The sequence below is a fragment of the Conger conger genome, chromosome 8, assembly GCF_963514075.1.
Source record: "Conger conger chromosome 8, fConCon1.1, whole genome shotgun sequence".
Taxonomy (NCBI): Eukaryota; Metazoa; Chordata; class Actinopteri; order Anguilliformes; family Congridae; genus Conger; species Conger conger.
Genome location: NC_083767.1, coordinates 64,855,257 through 64,873,158, shown reverse-complemented (window position 1 = coordinate 64,873,158; position 17,902 = coordinate 64,855,257). Strand labels below are relative to the sequence as shown.

At 49.9% G+C, this 17,902-nt stretch overlaps 1 protein-coding gene across 5 annotated transcripts in view; it reads right to left on the bottom strand.

The window, feature by feature from the left end:
* The window catches only part of LOC133135575 (mucin-2-like), a 22,721-nt gene extending 5,031 nt beyond the window's left edge, over nt 1-17,690 (bottom strand). The window contains exons 1-7 of one of the 5 annotated variants that reach the window (XM_061252681.1): nt 17,578-17,690; nt 16,084-16,306; nt 14,039-14,166; nt 6,299-6,396; nt 3,370-5,683; nt 1,670-1,855; nt 1,376-1,474 (exon numbers count right to left, since the gene is read on the bottom strand). In XM_061252681.1, the coding sequence (XP_061108665.1) occupies nt 1,376-1,474; nt 1,670-1,855; nt 3,370-5,683; nt 6,299-6,396; nt 14,039-14,166; nt 16,084-16,306; nt 17,578-17,583 (3,054 nt within the window). In that variant the 5' untranslated portion in view covers nt 17,584-17,690. Of the gene's footprint in view, nt 1-1,375; nt 1,475-1,669; nt 1,856-3,369; nt 5,684-6,298; nt 6,397-14,038; nt 14,167-16,083; nt 16,307-17,577 lie in introns of those variants that run through there. The other 4 variants (XM_061252682.1, XM_061252683.1, XM_061252684.1 and 1 more) reach the window with 4 other exon arrangements.
* Between the last annotated feature and the right edge of the window lie 212 nt (nt 17,691-17,902).

The window sequence follows — 17,902 nt, the reverse complement described above, 5'->3', positions numbered from 1 at the left end:
TAACTTCTGTCCTGAAAAGAACCCACTATGTGCATGTTGTGGAAGTGACCACTGAAAAGCATTTTAATGACATTACGTTTCCAACAATGTGCAGTTTATTAAGTTTGCATGAAATAATGCAACATTTTTTCACCTGGATAACAAAAGAGCTGCATTTTCAATACGCATGCTTCTGCAAAAACAGTTCCTGAAATTTTATGCAAAAAAAGGTTGACGTTCTATTGCAAAAAAATTGTTCTGCGATGCCCACATGTAAATGGAGAACTTCCTTTGGAGGACTTCCAAGGAATCTCCCGTCTGAGTGAATATTTCTGAAGAAGACACCTTTGACTCCACCATAGAGGGCATTTTGTAAAGGGTGAGCATCTAAATACATTCTCAAAATGTTTTATTATTGTTCAGTAAACTTGTAAATTAGAAGCCAGCCTGCTTTTGAATAATACATAGCATGTAAAATTGTGGAATGCATTTGACTTGATGGGGGTTGTGTATTTGACAAAACTTGAGTATACAAGATGTTATTATTGTAATTATTGTACTTCTTTCTCATGATATTGTCATACTGTCTGAGGAGAGCACAAGGAGAGGGAGGCTGAGAGTGACAAGCGGGGGGAAGTGCAAGCACTTTTTCAGGATAAAAAGTGTTGTATAATTTAGTAAGCAAAATGCTGTATTTTATACCTCATGAGACCCATAATATAATTTAGTTCCATATGTCCTCCAAATGTCCTTTTGGTAAACTACCTAGACAAAAAATCTAAAAATTATTCAGAAAAAAACATGCAGAATTCTATTTTTGTTGATATTGTCAGCACATTTGTCCAGTGTTGTGGCTGTGGCTCCATTGTGTTTCTAACTGCATCAGCCACAGCTACAATAATCTGTATCCATTCAAAATCAGATTGAGTGAGAGTGAAAGCTTCCTCTTTCACTGTGTTTGGGCTTCTGTAACTTTGCTTAGTTCATATTCAGGGTAATTCTGACTCTCGGAAAACAAGAGTTTACCTTTCAAAAGAGACCAGGATTATGCCTGTAGTCAAAATGGTTTTCAGAATAGTAACCATTTTATTTTTGACATGTCATTTTCAAGCTTGTGTATCAAGCAAGCGTTCAGTATCTAGTCTTGATTCTAAGCTTTGGAATGCCTTTGGAGTCTGTTATTGGCAGTCCAGTTATATCGTATGTAAGGGATAATAACCAATGAACAAGTCTGTTATGCGGAAATAGTGATGTTTTATCCACTCTGTGCTTTTGTTAGTTGTATGAAGAGTTTGAGAACACAATCAAATTCTCTGCATGCATTTGTTTTGCAAAATGATACACAATTTTGTTGTGTTTGTTGTCAAAACCAGCACAGTTTCTATAGTGCACTTACTGTCTGAAGGATGAGGACAGAAAACATGTTGAACTGGAGATGAAAAACACTAAAGGTTCCATTTGTGTTTTGGGCACAAGCAATTGCATTGCTGCTGGTCTGTAGAAACAAAGAAAAAACTATTACATTACAATACATTGCACTATATTACACTGCACTGCAAATTATTATATTAAACTATATATGTAATTTCACTGCAGTACATTATATTGAACTACATTAGACCGCATACCTGTCTAATAACATCCCCCCCACAAATGCAAATTTAAAAAAAATAACTCATAATAATATCACCATGCGTGTGTTGGGTAGATTTCCCACTGCAAAGTATCCTACTGTCTCCCCTCTCATTTGGATTCTGCCTTGCATTTTGGTTTCATTTGATTTGGGTATTTTTGCAAATTCACAGGGCATGTTCTCGATGTCACAGTCCGGGGGATTGGAGACACAGTCAAAGGTACTCCCACAGCCAGCCATGCTCTATGAAAGACAGAGTTTAAAACACACCTTTACTGAGTGAGGTCTCTCTCTGAAACACACCTTTACTGAGTGAGGTCTCTCTAAAGCACACCTTTACTGAGTGAGGTCTCTCTAAAGCACACCTTTACTGAGTGAGGTCTCTCTGAAACACACCTTTATTGAGTGAGGTCTCTCTCTAAAGCACACCTTTACTGAGTGAGGTCTCTCTCTAAAGCACACCTTTACTGAGTGAGGTCTCTCTAAAACACGCCTTTACTGAGTGAGGTCTCCCTGAAACACACCTTTACTGAGTGAGGTCTCTCTGAAACACACCTTTATTGAGTGAGGTCTCTCTAAAGCACACCTTTACTGAGTGAGGTCTCTCTCTAAAACACACCTTTACTGAGTGAGGTCTCTCTCTGAAACACACCACACCCTTTACGGAGTGAGGTCTCTCTAAAGCACACCTTTACTGAGTGAGGTCTCTCTCTAAAACACACCTTTACTGAGTGAGGTCTCTCTCTGAAACACACCACACCCTTTACTGAGTGAGGTCTCTCTAAAGCACGCCTTTATTGAGTGAGGTCTCTCTCTAAAGCACACCTTTACTGAGTGAGGTCTCCCTGAAACACACCTTTATTGAGTGAGGTCTCTCTCTAAAGCACACCTTTACTGAGTGAGGTCTCTCTAAAGCACACCTTTACTGAGTGAGGTCTCTCTAAAGCACACCTTTACTGAGTGAGGTCTCTCTAAAGCACACCTTTACTGAGTGAGGTCTCTCTCTGAAACACACCACACCCTTTACTGAGTGAGGTCTCTCTAAAGCACACCTTTACTGAGTGAGGTCTCTCTCTGAAACACACCACACCCTTTACTGAGAGAGGTCTCTCTAAAGCACGCCTTTATTGAGTGAGGTCTCTCTCTAAAGCACACCTTTACTGAGTGAGGTCTCTCTCTGAAACACACCTTTACTGAGTGAGGTCTCTCTCTGAAACACACCACACCCTTTACTGAGTGAGGTCTCTCTAAAGCACACCTTTACTGAGTGAGGTCTCTCTCTGAAACACACCACACCCTTTACTGAGTGAGGTCTCTCTAAAGCACGCCTTTATTGAGTGAGGTCTCTCTCTAAAGCACACCTTTACTGAGTGAGGTCTCTCTCTGAAACACACCTTTACTGAGTGAGGTCTCTCTAAAGCACACCTTTACTGAGTGAGGTCTCTCTCTGAAACACACCACACCCTTTACTGAGTGAGGTCTCTCTAAAGCACGCCTTTACTGAGTGAGGTCTCTCTAAAGCACACCTTTACTGAGTGAGGTCTCCCTGAAACACACCTTTACTGAGTGAGGTCTCTCTAAAGCACGCCTTTATTGAGTGAGGTCTCTCTCTAAAGCACACCTTTACTGAGTGAGGTCTCTCTCTGAAACATACCTTTACTGAGTTAGGTCTCTCTAAAGCACACCATGCCTTCTACTGAGTGAGGTGTCTCTTTAAAATAGTGGCATTTTGTGTGTGTGTGTTTATATATACTTACAATGTTTGGATTGGCAATTGTTGTGGGAGGGGCAGTTGTAGTGGTGTGAAGGGCAGTTGTAGTTGTGGGAGGGGCAGCTGTAGTTGTGGGAGGGGCAGTTTTAGTTGTGGGAAGGGCAGGTGTAGTTGTGGGAGGGGCAGTTGTAGTTGTCGGAGGGGTAGTTGTGGGAAGGGAAGTTGTAGTTGTGGGAGGGGCAGTTGTAGTTGTGGGAAGGGCAGTTGTAGTTGTGGGAGGAGCAGTTGTAGTGGTGGAAAGGGCAGTTGTAGTTGTGGGAGGGGCAGTTGTAGTTGTGGGAGGGGCAGTTGTAGTTGTGTGAAGGGCAGCTGTAGTTGTGGGAGGGGCAGTTTTAATTGTGGGAGGGGTAGTTGTGGGAAGGGCAGTTGTAGTGGTGGGAAGGGCAGCTGTAGTTGTGGGAGGGGCAGTTGTAGTGGTGTAAAGGGCAGTTGTAGTTGTGGGAGGGGCAGTTGTCGTTGTGGGAGGGGCAGTTGTCGTTGTGGGAGGGGCAGTTTTAGCTGTGAGAGGGGTAGTTGTGGGAAGGGCAGCTGTGCTTGTGGGAGGGGCAGTTGTAGTTGTAGGAGGGGTAGTTGTAGTTGTGGGAGGGGCAGTTGTCATTGCGGGAGGAGCAGTTGTAGTTGTGGGAGGGGTAGTTGTGGGAAGGGCAGTTGTAGTTGTTGGAGGGGCAGTTGTTGTTGTGGGAGGGGTAGTTGTAGTTGTGGGAGGGGTAGTTGTGGGAAGGGCAGTTGTAGTTGTGGGAGGGGCAGTTGTAGTTGTGGGAGGGGTAGTTGTGGGAAAGGCAGTTGTAGTGGTGGGAAGGGCAGCTGTACTTGTGGGAGGGGCAGTTGTAGTTGTGGGAGGGGCAGTTGTAGTTGTGGGAGGGGCAGCTGTAGTTGTGGGAGGAGCAGTTGTAGTTGTGGGAGGGGTAGTTGTGGGATGGGCAGTTGTCGTTGTGGGAAGGGCAGCTGTACTTGTGGGAAGGGCAGCTGTAGTTGTGGGAGGGGCAGTTGTAGTTGTGGGAGGGGCAGCTGTAGTTGTGGGAGGGGCAGTTTTAGTTGTGGGAAGGGCAGGTGTAGTTGTGGGAGGGGCAGTTGTAGTTGTGGGAAGGGCAGTTGTAGTTGTGGGAGGGGCAGTTGTAGTGGTGGGAGGGGTAGTTGTAGTGGTGGGAAGGGCAGTTGTAGTGGTGGGAAGGGCAGTTGTAGTTGTGGGAGGGGCAGTTGTCGTTGTGGGAGGGGCAGTTTTAGCTGTGAGAAGGGTAGTTGTGGGAAGGGCAGCTGTACTTGTGGGAGGGGCAGTTGTAGTTGTAGGAGGGGTAGTTGTAGTTGTGGGAGGGGCAGTTGTCATTGCGGGAGGAGCAGTTGTAGTTGTGGGAGGGGTAGTTGTGGGAAGGGCAGTTGTAGTTGTGGGAGGGGCAGTTGTTGTTGAGGGAAGGGCAGCTGTAGTTGTGGGAGGGGCAGTTGTAGTTGTGGGAGGGGCAGTTGTAGTTGTGGCAGGGGCAGTTGTAGTTGTGGGAAGGGCAGTTGTAGTTGTGGGAGGGGCAGTTGTAGTTGTGGGAGGGGCAGTTGTCGTTGTGGGAAGGGCAGCTGTAGTTGTGGGAGGGGCAGTTGTTGTGGGAAGGGCAGTTGTAGTTGTGGGAAGGGCAGTTGTAGTGGTGGGAAGGGCAGTTGTAGTTGTGGGAGGGGTAGTTGTGGGAAGGGCAGTTGTCGTGGTGGGAAGGGCAGCTGTTGTTGTGGGATGGGCAGTTGTAGTTGTGGGAGGGGCAGTTGTAGTTGTGGGAGGGGTAGTTGTGGGAAGGGCAGTTGTAGTGGTGGGAAGGGCAGTTGTAGTTGTGGGAGGGGCAGTTGTCGTTGTGGGAGGGGCAGCTGTAGTTGTGGGAGGGGCAGTTGTAGTTGTGGGAGGGGTAGTTGTGGGAAGGACAGTTGTAGTTGTGGGAAGGGCAGTTGTAGTGGTGGGAAGGGTAGTTGTGGGAAGGGCAGTTGTAGTGGTGGGAAGGGCAGTTGTAGTTGTGGGAGGGGCAGTTGTCGTTGTGGGAGGGGCAGCTGTAGTTGTGGGAGGGGCAGTTGTAGTTGTGGGAGGGGTAGTTGTGGGAAGGACAGTTGTAGTTGTGGGAAGGGCAGTTGTAGTGGTGGGAAGGGCAGTTGTAGTTGTGGGAGGGGTAGTTGTGGGAAGGGCAGTTGTCGTGGTGGGAAGGACAGCTGTAGTTGTGGGAGGGGCAGTTGTAGTTGGAGGAGGGGCAGTTGAGGTCATTACTACAGGTCCTTTGACAGTTGCACTCGGAATCGCCTCCCAGAAAATGGGAAATGTCTGCACAACGGTGGCTCTGGAACAGGAGAGAGACAGTACTGAGCATGTGCAGGTCTGGAACAGGAGAGAGACAATACTGAGCATGTGCAGCTCTGGAACAGGAGAGAGACAGTACTGAGCATGTGCAGGTCTGGAACAGGAGAGAGACAGTACTGAGCATGTGCAGCTCTGGAACAGGAGAGAGACAGTACTGAGCATGTGCAGCTCTGGGACAGGAGAGAGACAGTACTGAGCATGTGCAGCTCAGGAACAGGAGAGAGACAGTACTGAGCATGTGCAGCTCTGGGACAGGAGAGAGACAGTACTGAGCATGTGCAGCTCAGGAACAGGAGAGAGACAGTACTGAGCATGTGCAGCTCAGGAACAGGAGAGAGACAGTACTGAGCATGTGCAGGTCTGGAACAGGAGAGAGACAGTACTGAGCATGTGCAGCTCAGGAACAGGAGAGAGACAGTACTGAGCATGTGCAGGTCTGGAACAGGAGAGAGACAGTACTGAGCATGTGCAGCTCAGGAACAGGAGAGAGACAGTACTGAGCATGTGCAGGTCTGGAACAGGAGAGAGACAGTACTGAGCATGTGCAGCTCTGGAAAAGGAGAGAATATTCCAGGACAGTGTCAGAGAGTCTCACTTGAACACAATGTCTCCTATTGGCTGAGACATAGGGGAGGTCCAGATGACATTGACTTGGGACAGGGTTTTGTCTCGTTGTTGAGTTACAGCAGAGTTCTGCAAGAATAGTAGGATATTCAGGGTTATCCTTTACGTCCCTCTCTCAGCAGGACGCTTTCATCCAAAGCAACTTACAGTTGATTAGACTAAGCAGGGGACAATCATCCCTGGAGCAATGTGGGGTTAAATGCCTTGCTCAAGGGCGCAACATCAACATAGCCCAGACTATCTCCCTCAACTCTGAACATGAATACCCCTAAACACAACTATGCTAAATTTAGCATGATACCCTCAAATCCATGATGCTACACTTAGTACTTTACGTTAACAACATTGTACCATAAAACATTAAATGCAATGTACCATAACAAAATTGTACCACAATTAATAAAACAGCTGCGGACGACCTGAGGGCTTGTGAAGGGACAATGAGTCTGAAGTGTAAGGAGGAGCTTACCCCTTCAGAGCTTTGTAGACAAGTAAAATATTTTTTGTATTAATTCTAAAAGATACAGGGAGCCAATGCAGTGCAGCAAAGCAGGAGTAATATGCTCTCGGTTCCTTGTTTTTGTTAAACGTCTTGCAGCAGAGTACTGAATGAATTTTAATCTTTCAACTGAAGACCAGTAAAAAGAGCATTGCAATAATCCAGCCTACTAGCATAAAAGCATGGATTTCTTAGTCCTGTCTTGATCAAAATGGCCGCACCTTGGTAATGTTTCTCAGATGGAAGAAAGCCATCCTAGTCACCTTGTTAACGTGTGGTTTAAAACCTAGATCAGTCTAAAGTTAAACCCAGACTTGTTACTTCTGATTGAACCTGGGGATCCAAATTTCCACATCTGTTATCAAGTGCATCCCTTTTGGCTTTGGGGCTGTCACAACAAATTCTATCCCTCTTACAAAATGTATCCACTCCGGGGTCACGTTTCCGGTTCCGGTTTGACGTCAATCATATTTGTTTACTTCTGTGTGTAATAGGCTCTGCATCGGCTAGCTAGCGATGCTTTTGTGAATATTGTAACGGACTGAGTTCTGGTTAGTAGCTGTTGCTGTTACTTTAAGAGACTGTTGATGACGTTGATGAGGGAGGGATTGTTTTGGGGTCAGGGGGCAGGAGGGAGAGAGACCCGGGAAGCGAGGGAGGAGCTCGTGTGTTTTGAGCTGGGGTAAACTGTTCTTGTTTTTTTGGTGATATGCCGAGTGATTAAGGAGAATAAAGTGCGGTAACGAGAACCCTTCTGTCTGGTTTGTGACATGCTACACTGGTGTCAGAAGTAAAAATAAATAATAAGAAAGAAAGAAACGAAGCTACGAGGGAAGTACGCCTACGCCGCTAACCTAAGCTAACCTAAGCTAACCTAACCTAAGCTAACCTAAGCTAACCTAAGCTAACCTAACCTAACCTAACCTAACGCACTCAAAACCTCCCAAGCGGAGTCATGCTGCCCGGCGAGGTGAACAAAATCAAGCGGGAGGAGGAAAACAGCGCGTGGGGTCGATACACGGCTGCCTGGCAGGCGGAACACAGTGAGCGGAGTCGACACGAAACCGCCGAGGAGGCAGAGCGCAGAGAGCGGGTGAGGAGAATGACCGCTCAAATGGCTGCTGAGGCCGGGTTTAAACCGGCTGCCCACAGTATGGACGGACGTGCGGCGCGTAGGGGACCGCTGGCCGCGGGGAGCGATAACGTCATCGTGGCTCCTCTATCAGTGAAGACCCCCAGGTACGATGGCAAGGCTGATTGGGAGGCTTTTCATGCACAATTTGAACTGTTATCCCGGGCTAACAATTGGTCCAATGAAGCTAAGGCCCTCCAGCTTGCAATGTGCCTTTCTGGGGATGCGCTGTCGAGCCTGCTGTTACTGACCCCCGATGATAGGAGTGACTATGATGCTTTAGTGGGGGCATTAAAGAGGCGATTTGGACAGTGTTCAGCAGCCAGCTTGCTCCGCTCCGAGCTGTGCAGTCGGAAGAGGCGGCCCGGGGAACCATTGAGAGACCTCGCCAACGAAGTGGAAGGGCTCGTTCACCGCGCCTATGCTCACATGCCCCCTTCCATCCTGAGTGAATTAGCTCGAGACCACTTCCTGCAGGCACTGCTGCCGAGTGACCTGCGTATCCAGACACTGCTAGCTCATCCTAAGTCTCTCCTGGAGGCATTGGAGTTGGCTTCGGAGAGGGAGATGCTGGGCGCTGGCCCCCCTACCGCTACGTTGGAGGACACACCCAGGGTGAGAGCTGCTGGTGTGTCAGTGAGTGGTGAAGTGGCACCGGCCTGGGCGGTGGAACTAACACAACTGGTGCGGGCTGCCTCGCTGAGTGGGCAACAGCGGCCATGGACGGGCGCGAGACTCTGCTGGGCATGTGGAAAGCCCGGCCACCTGGCCAGAGAGTGCCCCAACACGGCTGAGAAACCGGGAAACGGGACGGGGAACGCATAACCGGGACGGTGCGACTCCCCGGGGCGACGTCCCGACCCTGCACAGGCGGGGAGACAACACAACACGACCAGGTGGGGACATTGCAAACAGGGGAGAGTGAGGGCGGCCAGCAGGTGCAAGTCGTTATGCTGGGCCGGACGGGGACAGGAAACTGCTGGTACGCCCCGGTGACATTTGGGGGGATATGCTGCTCCACACTGGTTGACACGGGTTCATCAGCCACCCTGGTGAGACCCGACGCGGTGGGGAGCGGGACCACAGTCTTACCCACCACGGTGAGATTACAGACAGTCACTGGGGACCGGGCACCCATGGTGGGGGAGGCATTAGAGACTGTGGAGGTGGGGAGGGAGAGACTTCACTGCCCAATATGGGTAGCGGAACTAGAAGACTGCATATTGGGACTGGACGTGCTCGAAAAACTGGACTGCGTGATTAGCACCAAGAGGGGGACACTCACATTCCCAGACGGACACGTAGTGCAAATGACTAGACAACCCACCCAGCCGAAACGTTCCCCGGCCCCCACCGTTGCAGTCCTGGCAACCGAGGCAGCGGCCAACACGACTTCCGTCTGCATCCCGGATAGACACCCAATACTGCCCCATACCCCGCCCACCACCGCTGCACCGACTGGTAGTGGGGGGGGAGAAGACGGAGAGAGGGTCTTGGTTGTGAGGGAGGTGTGGCAGGGGAACTGTGATGGACTGTCTCACGTTGAACAGGGCCTGCTGTGGCAGCTGTTATTAGAGTTTAAGGACAGTTTTTCCCTATCAGAGGATGACGTGGGCCAGACCCACCTAGCCCAACACAGCATCGACACAAGGGATGCCCCGCCCATCAGGATGAGACCCCGCCGTCTTCCGATGGCTAGACAGGCAGGGGCGGAGAAGGCGTTACGGAACATGCAGCGTGCTGGACTCATTGAACCCTCCACCAGCCCCTGGGCCGCTCCAATCGTCATGGTCCCCAAGAAGACAAAGGACGACTGGCGCTTCTGCGTGGACTTCAGACGCCTCAATGGCGTGACCAAAAGGGACGCCTACCCCTTTCCACGAGTCGACGAGTCCCTCGATGCAGTGGCAGGGTCCTCCTGGTTCACGTCGTTGGATCTACGCAGCGGATACTGGCAGGTCCCCCTCACCCCCGATGCCAGACCCAAAACCGCCTTCGTCACACACGGGGGCCTGTGGCAGTTCAAAGTTCTTCCCTTCGGCCTCTGCAATGCACCCGCCACGTTCGAGAGGCTGATGGACAACGTGCTCGCGGGGATCCCCCGTCAGGAGTGTGTCGTATATCTAGACGACATCCTGGCCCATGGAGACTCATTTGAGACGGCCCTCGGGGCGCTCAGACGCGTACTGGAGAGGGTGACTGCAGCGGGTCTGAAGTTAAACCCCCAGAAATGCCGCTTCATGAGACGGGAGGTCAGATTTCTGGGGCACAAGCTGGGTTCTGGCGGCATCGGCACCGCGCATGAAAAGGTGCAGGCGGTGGAAGACTGGCCCACCCCCAGCTCCGGTTCCGAAGTGAAAAGTTTCACAGGACTAGCCTCCTACTACAGGAGATTTGTGAGGGACTTCTCCACAATAGCCGCACCCCTGTTCCGGCTGCAACGGCCCAGGGAGAAGTTCATCTGGACAGACGAGTGCCAGAGAGCATTCACCTCGCTGAAGAAGGCCCTCTTGGAGGCCCCCGTCCTCACCCCCCCCGACCCCACCCTGCCCTTCATACTCGACACGGACGCCAGCAATGTCGGCGTGGGGGCGGTGCTGTCGCAGGTGACCTCGGAGGGGGAGAAGGTAGTGGCGTACTACAGCGGATCACTCAATAAGCACGAACGCCGCTACTGCGTCACCAGGCGGGAACTGCTCGCCGTGGTCATGGCTGTCGAACACTTCAAGTATTACCTCGGGGGCCTGCACTTCACAGTCAGGAGTGACCACTCCGCCTTGCAGTGGCTCATGACCTTCAGAGAGCCAGAGGGTCAGTTGGCACGCTGGATCGAGGAACTACAGGCGTACGACTTCAACGTGATCCACCGTGCGGGTAGACAGCATGGGAACGCGGACGCGCTTTCCCGCCGGCCCTGCGCCGCTGACGGCTGTCGCTACTGTGAAAGAAGAGAGGTGCGGGAGGAGGAGCAGCTGCGACAAGGAGTGAGATGCGCAACAGCGGCCCTAACAGCTATCGACACTGGAGAGTGGAGACGCAAACAGGAAGAGGACGCTGACATCAGACCCGTGCTCACGTGGGTAGCGGCACAACACCAACCCCGGTTGGAAGAAATCGGCCTGTGTTCAAGGGCTACAAAGGGACTGTGGAGTATGTTTCCTAACCTGCGTCTGTGTGACGGGGTACTGCAGAGGGGGTGGAAAGACGCGGCCACAGGGGAGACGCTGTGGCAGGTGGTCGTGCCCAGGGCCCTGCGGGAAACGGTGCTACAATCAGTCCACGGAGCCCCTGGATCTGGTCATTTCGGGGTCAGCAAAACGCTCCGCCGCCTTCGTCAGGGGTTCTACTGGGGCCAACATGGGCGGGACGTGGGGGACTACTGCCGCCGCTGTGACAGCTGCACAGCACGTAAAGGCCCCACGGGCACATCTCACTGCCAACTCCAGCAGTTTCCGACAGGCTGTCCCATGGAGAGAGTGGGGATTGACGTGCTCGGGCCGTTTCCTCGCTCGGAGAAAGGTAACCGCTACATCCTCACTGCCATGGATTACTTCACTAAGTGGCCGGAGGCATACTGCCTGCCGGACCAAGAAGCAGAGACGATAGTAGATGCGCTGGTGGAGGGGATGTTCAGCAGACTGGGGGTCCCGGAGGTCATTCACACTGACCAAGGCAGAAACTTTGAATCCCGCGTGTTTGCGGCCATGTGCGAAAAGCTTGGCTCCCACAAGACTCGCACCACACCCCTCCACCCGCAAAGCGACGGACTAGTCGAAAGATTTAACCGCACGCTGGGACAGCAACTGGCCATAGTGACGGCTAAACACCAGCGAGACTGGGACGCGCATGTCCCCCTGGTGTTGATGGCGTACCGGTCTGCGACGCAAGACTCCACCTCCTGCTCCCCCGCCCTTCTCATGCTTGGCAGGGAGATTAGGACCCCGGCTGAGATGATGTTGGGCAGGCCGCCCGACCTCCCGGCGGACCCCCCGGGGCTTGAATATGCCCGGAAGCTGCAGGATCGATTGGAGTGTGCCCACGAGTTCGCCAGGAATCAGCTACGGAGCGCAGGGGCGAGACAGAAGAGAAATTACGACGTGCACACCAAGGGGCAGCATTTCACGGCCGGGGAGCTGGTCTGGGTTTACAACCCCCAGAGAAAGAAAGGCAGGTGCCCCAAACTGGACAGCAAGTGGATGGGGCCCTGCAGGGTCCTCGAGAGACTGGGCGAAGTCGTGTACAGGGTCCAGCTGCCAGCAAGAGGTAGGAGAGTCGCCCTGCATCGAGATAGACTAGCCCCCTACCGGGGCACGGGCACCCCCCCAGGAGAAGGGGGTGAACGGCGCGGTAACCGGGTTGACAACCCGACTTCCCCCCACCCCGCCCCGCCCAATTCCCCCCCCCCCCGATGGACTACCAACCCCCCGCCCCACCCCACCCAACTCCTCCCCTGATGGACCGTCACCTCCCCGCCCCTCCCCACCCAAATTCCCCCCCGATGGACTGTCGCCCACCCACCCCTCCCCGCCCAGGCGGGCCAGGAGGAGAGTAAGACCTCCAAGATACCTGAGAGACTTTGAGTGGTCACTCGGGGGCGAGTGACTTTGTGGGGGGGAGGTAGTGTAACGGACTGAGTTCTGGTTAGTAGCTGTTGCTGTTACTTTAAGAGACTGTTGATGACGTTGATGAGGGAGGGATTGTTTTGGGGTCAGGGGGCAGGAGGGAGAGAGACCCGGGAAGCGAGGGAGGAGCTCGTGTGTTTTGAGCTGGGGTAAACTGTTCTTGTTTTTTTGGTGATATGCCGAGTGATTAAGGAGAATAAAGTGCGGTAACGAGAACCCTTCTGTCTGGTTTGTGACATGCTACAATATGTAGTGCTTCATATGTAATATCCCGATTATTTATATACATTGAACCACGATATACATCTAGCTAGCTAGATAGAAAGATCCCTAGCTAGCTAGGAATAAAAAAACAGCTATGGCTTGTCTTCCTAGTCAGCGAGTGATCTATCTGTCTGGCTGTCTCGCTAGCTAGGTAGATGTTTCTCATTTTGCTAGCTAAGGAGCTAACTGAAATATATCTACCTATGTCATGCTTATCTACTTCTCGACATATATTTATTGTCGAATGGTTTGCTGTCCGTTTCTCTAACAAGCTAGCGGTACTGATATTAGTCCACCGAGAGATGAGCACGAGCTATCTCTATCGCTATCTTAAACTGTAGGGAAATTGGAAATGTATATGTTTCGCTAACTTACATACACCGGACTAAATAAATAAATGCTTATTGACAGTAATGACGAAGCGTATGCGGTTCATATAAAGACACGCTAGCCAGTGGACGCTACGGTACGCATCAGGGGAATGTATCTTATAGATCGCATCATAGCAACCAACAGATAAAGCTTGGCAACCACGCTGTCGACTTGACGCTAACTCATGACCTTAATTTCGCATGAGGGGTGTAGTGATAGGCTCGTGACATGTGATACGTCATGCTGTTGACTGTATGTGTGGTCATGCAGTTAGTGTATTGATTGGCACTAACGGTTTGAGACGTTTGTCAGCCTCTAGGTTTATCATTGTACCTTCTAAACAACACAACAAGGGGAACGTAACCGGAAACCGGAAACGTGACCCTGGAGGGGATAATTTTTGTAAGGGGGATAGAATTTTACCCTGGAGCAATGCAGGGTTAAGGGCCTTGCTCAAGAGCCCAACTGCTGTGCGGATCTTATTGTGGCTACACCGGGATTAGAACCACCGACCTTGTGTGTCCCAGTCATTTACCTTAACCACTACGCTACAGGCCGCCCAAATTTGTTGTGACAGGGCCAACTAGAAGTATTTCTGTCTTATCTTCATTTCACTTTAAAAATGTTTTGTTCATACATTTATTAATTGCAGACAGACAGGTAATCAGGGAACATATGCATTTGGATAATTTGGCTCAACTGCAATGTATGGTTGTGTGTCATCAGCATAGCTGTGGAAGTGAACATTGTGCTGATGGCAGGTGATTTGGGTACAAAGGTGTCACATTAAAAGCAGGTAAATGATTGGGCTCAGGCACTCACTGCTCCGTTGCAGGCCAGCAGTTGAGTTTCTGTAGCATCAGTGAGAGCGAAGGTACCAACAGCAAAATCCCCACCCACCAGCTGAGCCAGCAACAGGAATCCTCTCAGCCGGAACCCAGAGATGGTCACTGTGTGAGAGAGTCACTGTGAGAGTCACTGTGTGAGTCACTGTATGAGTCACTATGTGAGAGAGTCACTGTGTGAGAGAGTCACTGTGTGAGAGAGTCACTGTATGAGTCACTATGTGAGAGAGTCACTGTAGGAGTGACATCCAGAGCTGGATGGACAACCACCATCTAAAGCTCAACCCAGGTAAAACAAATTATATTCATCCCTGCTAATACCTCTCCCCATCTGGATCTCTCCATTTCCCTCGGGGATACCACACTCACGCCATCACCCAGTGCAAGGAACCTCGGCGTGGTGATGGACAGCAGACTGTCCCTTTCCAAGAACATTGCGGCGGTGACCCGGTCATGCAGGTTCTTCCTATACAACATACAGAGAATCCGCCCCTTTCTCACCCCCTACTCGACCCAGCTCCTGGTCCAAGCGATGGTTCTGTCCCGCCTGGACTACAGCAATTCCCTCTTGGCTGGCCTCCCAGCGTCCGCCATCAGACCCCTCCAACTCATCCAGAATGCAGCAGCTCGTCTGGTCTTCAACCTTCCCAAATACTCACACGTCACCCCCCTGCTTACTTCCCTCCACTGGCTGCCTGTCATAGCTCGCATCAAATTCAAAACATTGGTGCTACCCTTCCAAGCAGTTAAGGGGTCTTCCCCAGCTTACCTACAAAAAATCATTAGACCCTACACCCCTGCCAGACCTCTTCGTTCAGCCTCCACAGGCCGCTTGGCACCTCCCCCTCTCCGAACCTCCACCTCATGCTCACGACTACTGTCTGTTCTGGCTCCACGGTGGTGGAACGAACTCCCCGTTGAGGTCAGAACTGTAGAATCTCTCCCCACCTTCAAGCGCAAACTGAAGACGCACCTCTTCAAGCAGCACCTCTCCCCATCCCTCCCTACCTCCCTGTGAACCTTAATTGTTGTCTTTGTGATTTACTTTGTGTTTCTTGGTTACTTGGTATTTTTAGTTGGCTAGGTAAGCAGTATTTGGATAGTTAAGTTTGGTCACTTTCGTTTGTTTATTTGTTTGTTTAAAAAAATAATAATCCATCCATCCATCCATCCATTATCTGAACCCGCTTATCCTGATCAGGGTCGCAGGGGGCTGGAGCCTATCCCAGCATACATTGGGCGAAAGGCAGGAATACACCCTGGACAGGTCGCCAGTCTATCGCAGGGCACACACACCATTCACTCACACACTCATACCTACGGGCAATTTAGACTCTCCAATTAGCCTAACGTGCATGTCTTTGGACTGTGGGAGGAAACCGGAGAACCCGGAGGAAACCCACGCAAAAATAATAATAATAATAAAAATAAAAAATGAGTCCCTGGTCCTTATCTTTGTTGTACGGGTAGCAATTGAAATTGTACTTCCCTCTAGGGTCTTTCAGTGCACTTATCCCTGGTTATGGGTATGCACTTTGTTGTACGTCACTCTGGATAAGAGCGTCTGCCAAATGCCAATAATGTAATGTAATGTAATGTTAGAAAACATTAGGCTTGATGGTACACTTGTGTCCTTCACACATTGCATCAACCATCTCTCTGTTGTGTGTATCACAAGTAGTGCAACCCTGGTGGAAAGTGTGCTCTCACATGTACAGTGTGAATTACTGCAGTGACAGTAGGTGATCTCACCTGTACAGTGTGAGTCACTGCAGTGACCGTAGGTGATCTCACCTGTACAGTGTGAGTTACTGCAGTGACAGTAGGTGTTCTCACCTGTACAGTGTGTTAGTGAGTTACTGCAGTGACAGTAGGTGATCTCACCTGTACAGTGTGTTAGTGAGTTACTGCAGTGACAGTAGGTGTTCTCACCTGTACAGTGTGTTAGCGAGTTACTGCAGTGACAGTAGGTGTTCTCACCTGTACAGTCGTGTGTTACTGTGGTGTTGGTACAGTTCTCACCTGTAATGGTGTCTCCAGGCTGGTGAGAGGTCTGGCTGACTGTGATGATGTAGGGTGGAGGTGACATCTGAGCAGAAGTTCCAGCACGTGTAGGGTGATCTACTTTCAGATCTTTACACGCTGTAGTGCCCCTTGACACTAACTGAGATCCTTCTTCATAAGCTCTCACACAGAGTCTCACACACAGAGCAACACACAGGCCCTGCAGCACACACCTTGGCCTCTGGGGGGGGTAGTGACACAGTACCACACAGTGGACATGAACATACATTCAAGATGGATTTCCACTGAACAGCCCAGCATAGTCCCAACATATCTACATATATATTGGGGGCGACATTAGCTCAGGAGGTAAGAGCAGTCATCTGGCAGTCAGAGGGCTGTGTCAAAGTGTCCCTGAGCAAGACACCAAACCCCTCAATGCTCCTGACAAGCTGGTTGGTGCCTTGCATGGCAGCCAACTACAAGCTACAATCTACAAGCTACAAGCTACAAATTCCCATCAACAATATATGCCTCTCGAGGGCCATCATCCAAACATTGAATAAGACATATGTACTTGCATCCACCTGCATCATATACACATGCACTGATATTTGCATACAATCTATTTGGATCGTAGAAATAGATATGAATATTGTTCAGTTTGGAATGTAATTGTAATTGAGAAATTGGCTCCACACGACTATAAGGGGCCAGAGATTTAGGAGCCACATTTGAAACTTTTCTTTGAGCGACTCTTATTTTTAGTTTGGATTTATTGGCCTTTGGCTTTAAACTTTTACTTTGACATTTGCCACAGGTCAGACGAGTATGGTCCTGTTACTGTAGGTAACTTAGGGGTTAGGGTTCTGATCAGTTAATATGGTGTCTGCTTGCTTGCATCTCTCTCACCATCATCGAACACAGGTATGACTCATGGCCGAATACAGTGTCTATAAAAGATAAGCGTGTAACGTATAGCGTCGATAAATCGTCGATTTAACTGTTGAACACTACATACTCTACTGTATAGTAACAGTACCATACTCTCTTGAACAGTAACAAAACCATACTCTACTGTACAGTAACAGTACCATATTCTACAGCAACAGTACCATACTCTACTGTATAGTAACAGTACCATACTCTACTCTACAGCAACAGTACCATACTCTACTCTACAGCAACAGTACCATACTCTACTGTACAGTAACAGTACCATACTCAATTGTACAGTAACAATACCATACTCTACTGTACAATACCATACTCTACTGTACCGTAACAGTACCCTATTCTACAGCAACAGTACCATACTCTACTGTATAGTAACAGTACCATACTCTACTGTACAGTAACAATACCATACTCGACAGTAACAGTACCATATTCTACAGTAACAGTACCATACTCTCCTGTACAGTAACAGTACCATACTCTACAGTAACAGTATCATACTCTACTGTACAGTAAAATAATAAAATAAAAAGGTTAATTATTCTGATAACTTACCTTCATAGTAATGTTTAGCTGCTCCTTCACCTGTGGGAGAATCTAGAGTGGAGTGTAAACTGAGATACGTCACCCTGCATTCCCTTATCTACCTCCCTACATGCTTGAGCAATGCAGTGTTTATTTTCTCAGTGTATTTATAGACTATTTCATTTTTCTTTGGAAGAGCTGCTCTCGCTCCGAAGCTGTTGTACTGGTTTGACGCTGTGATTTCAGCAAACAGGCCTGCCAAAACAACACCATACTGCCTGCTGACACATATGCGCTGGTATTTAGCGGATGCTTTTATCCAAAGCAACTTACAGTTTATGAGACTAAGCCGGGG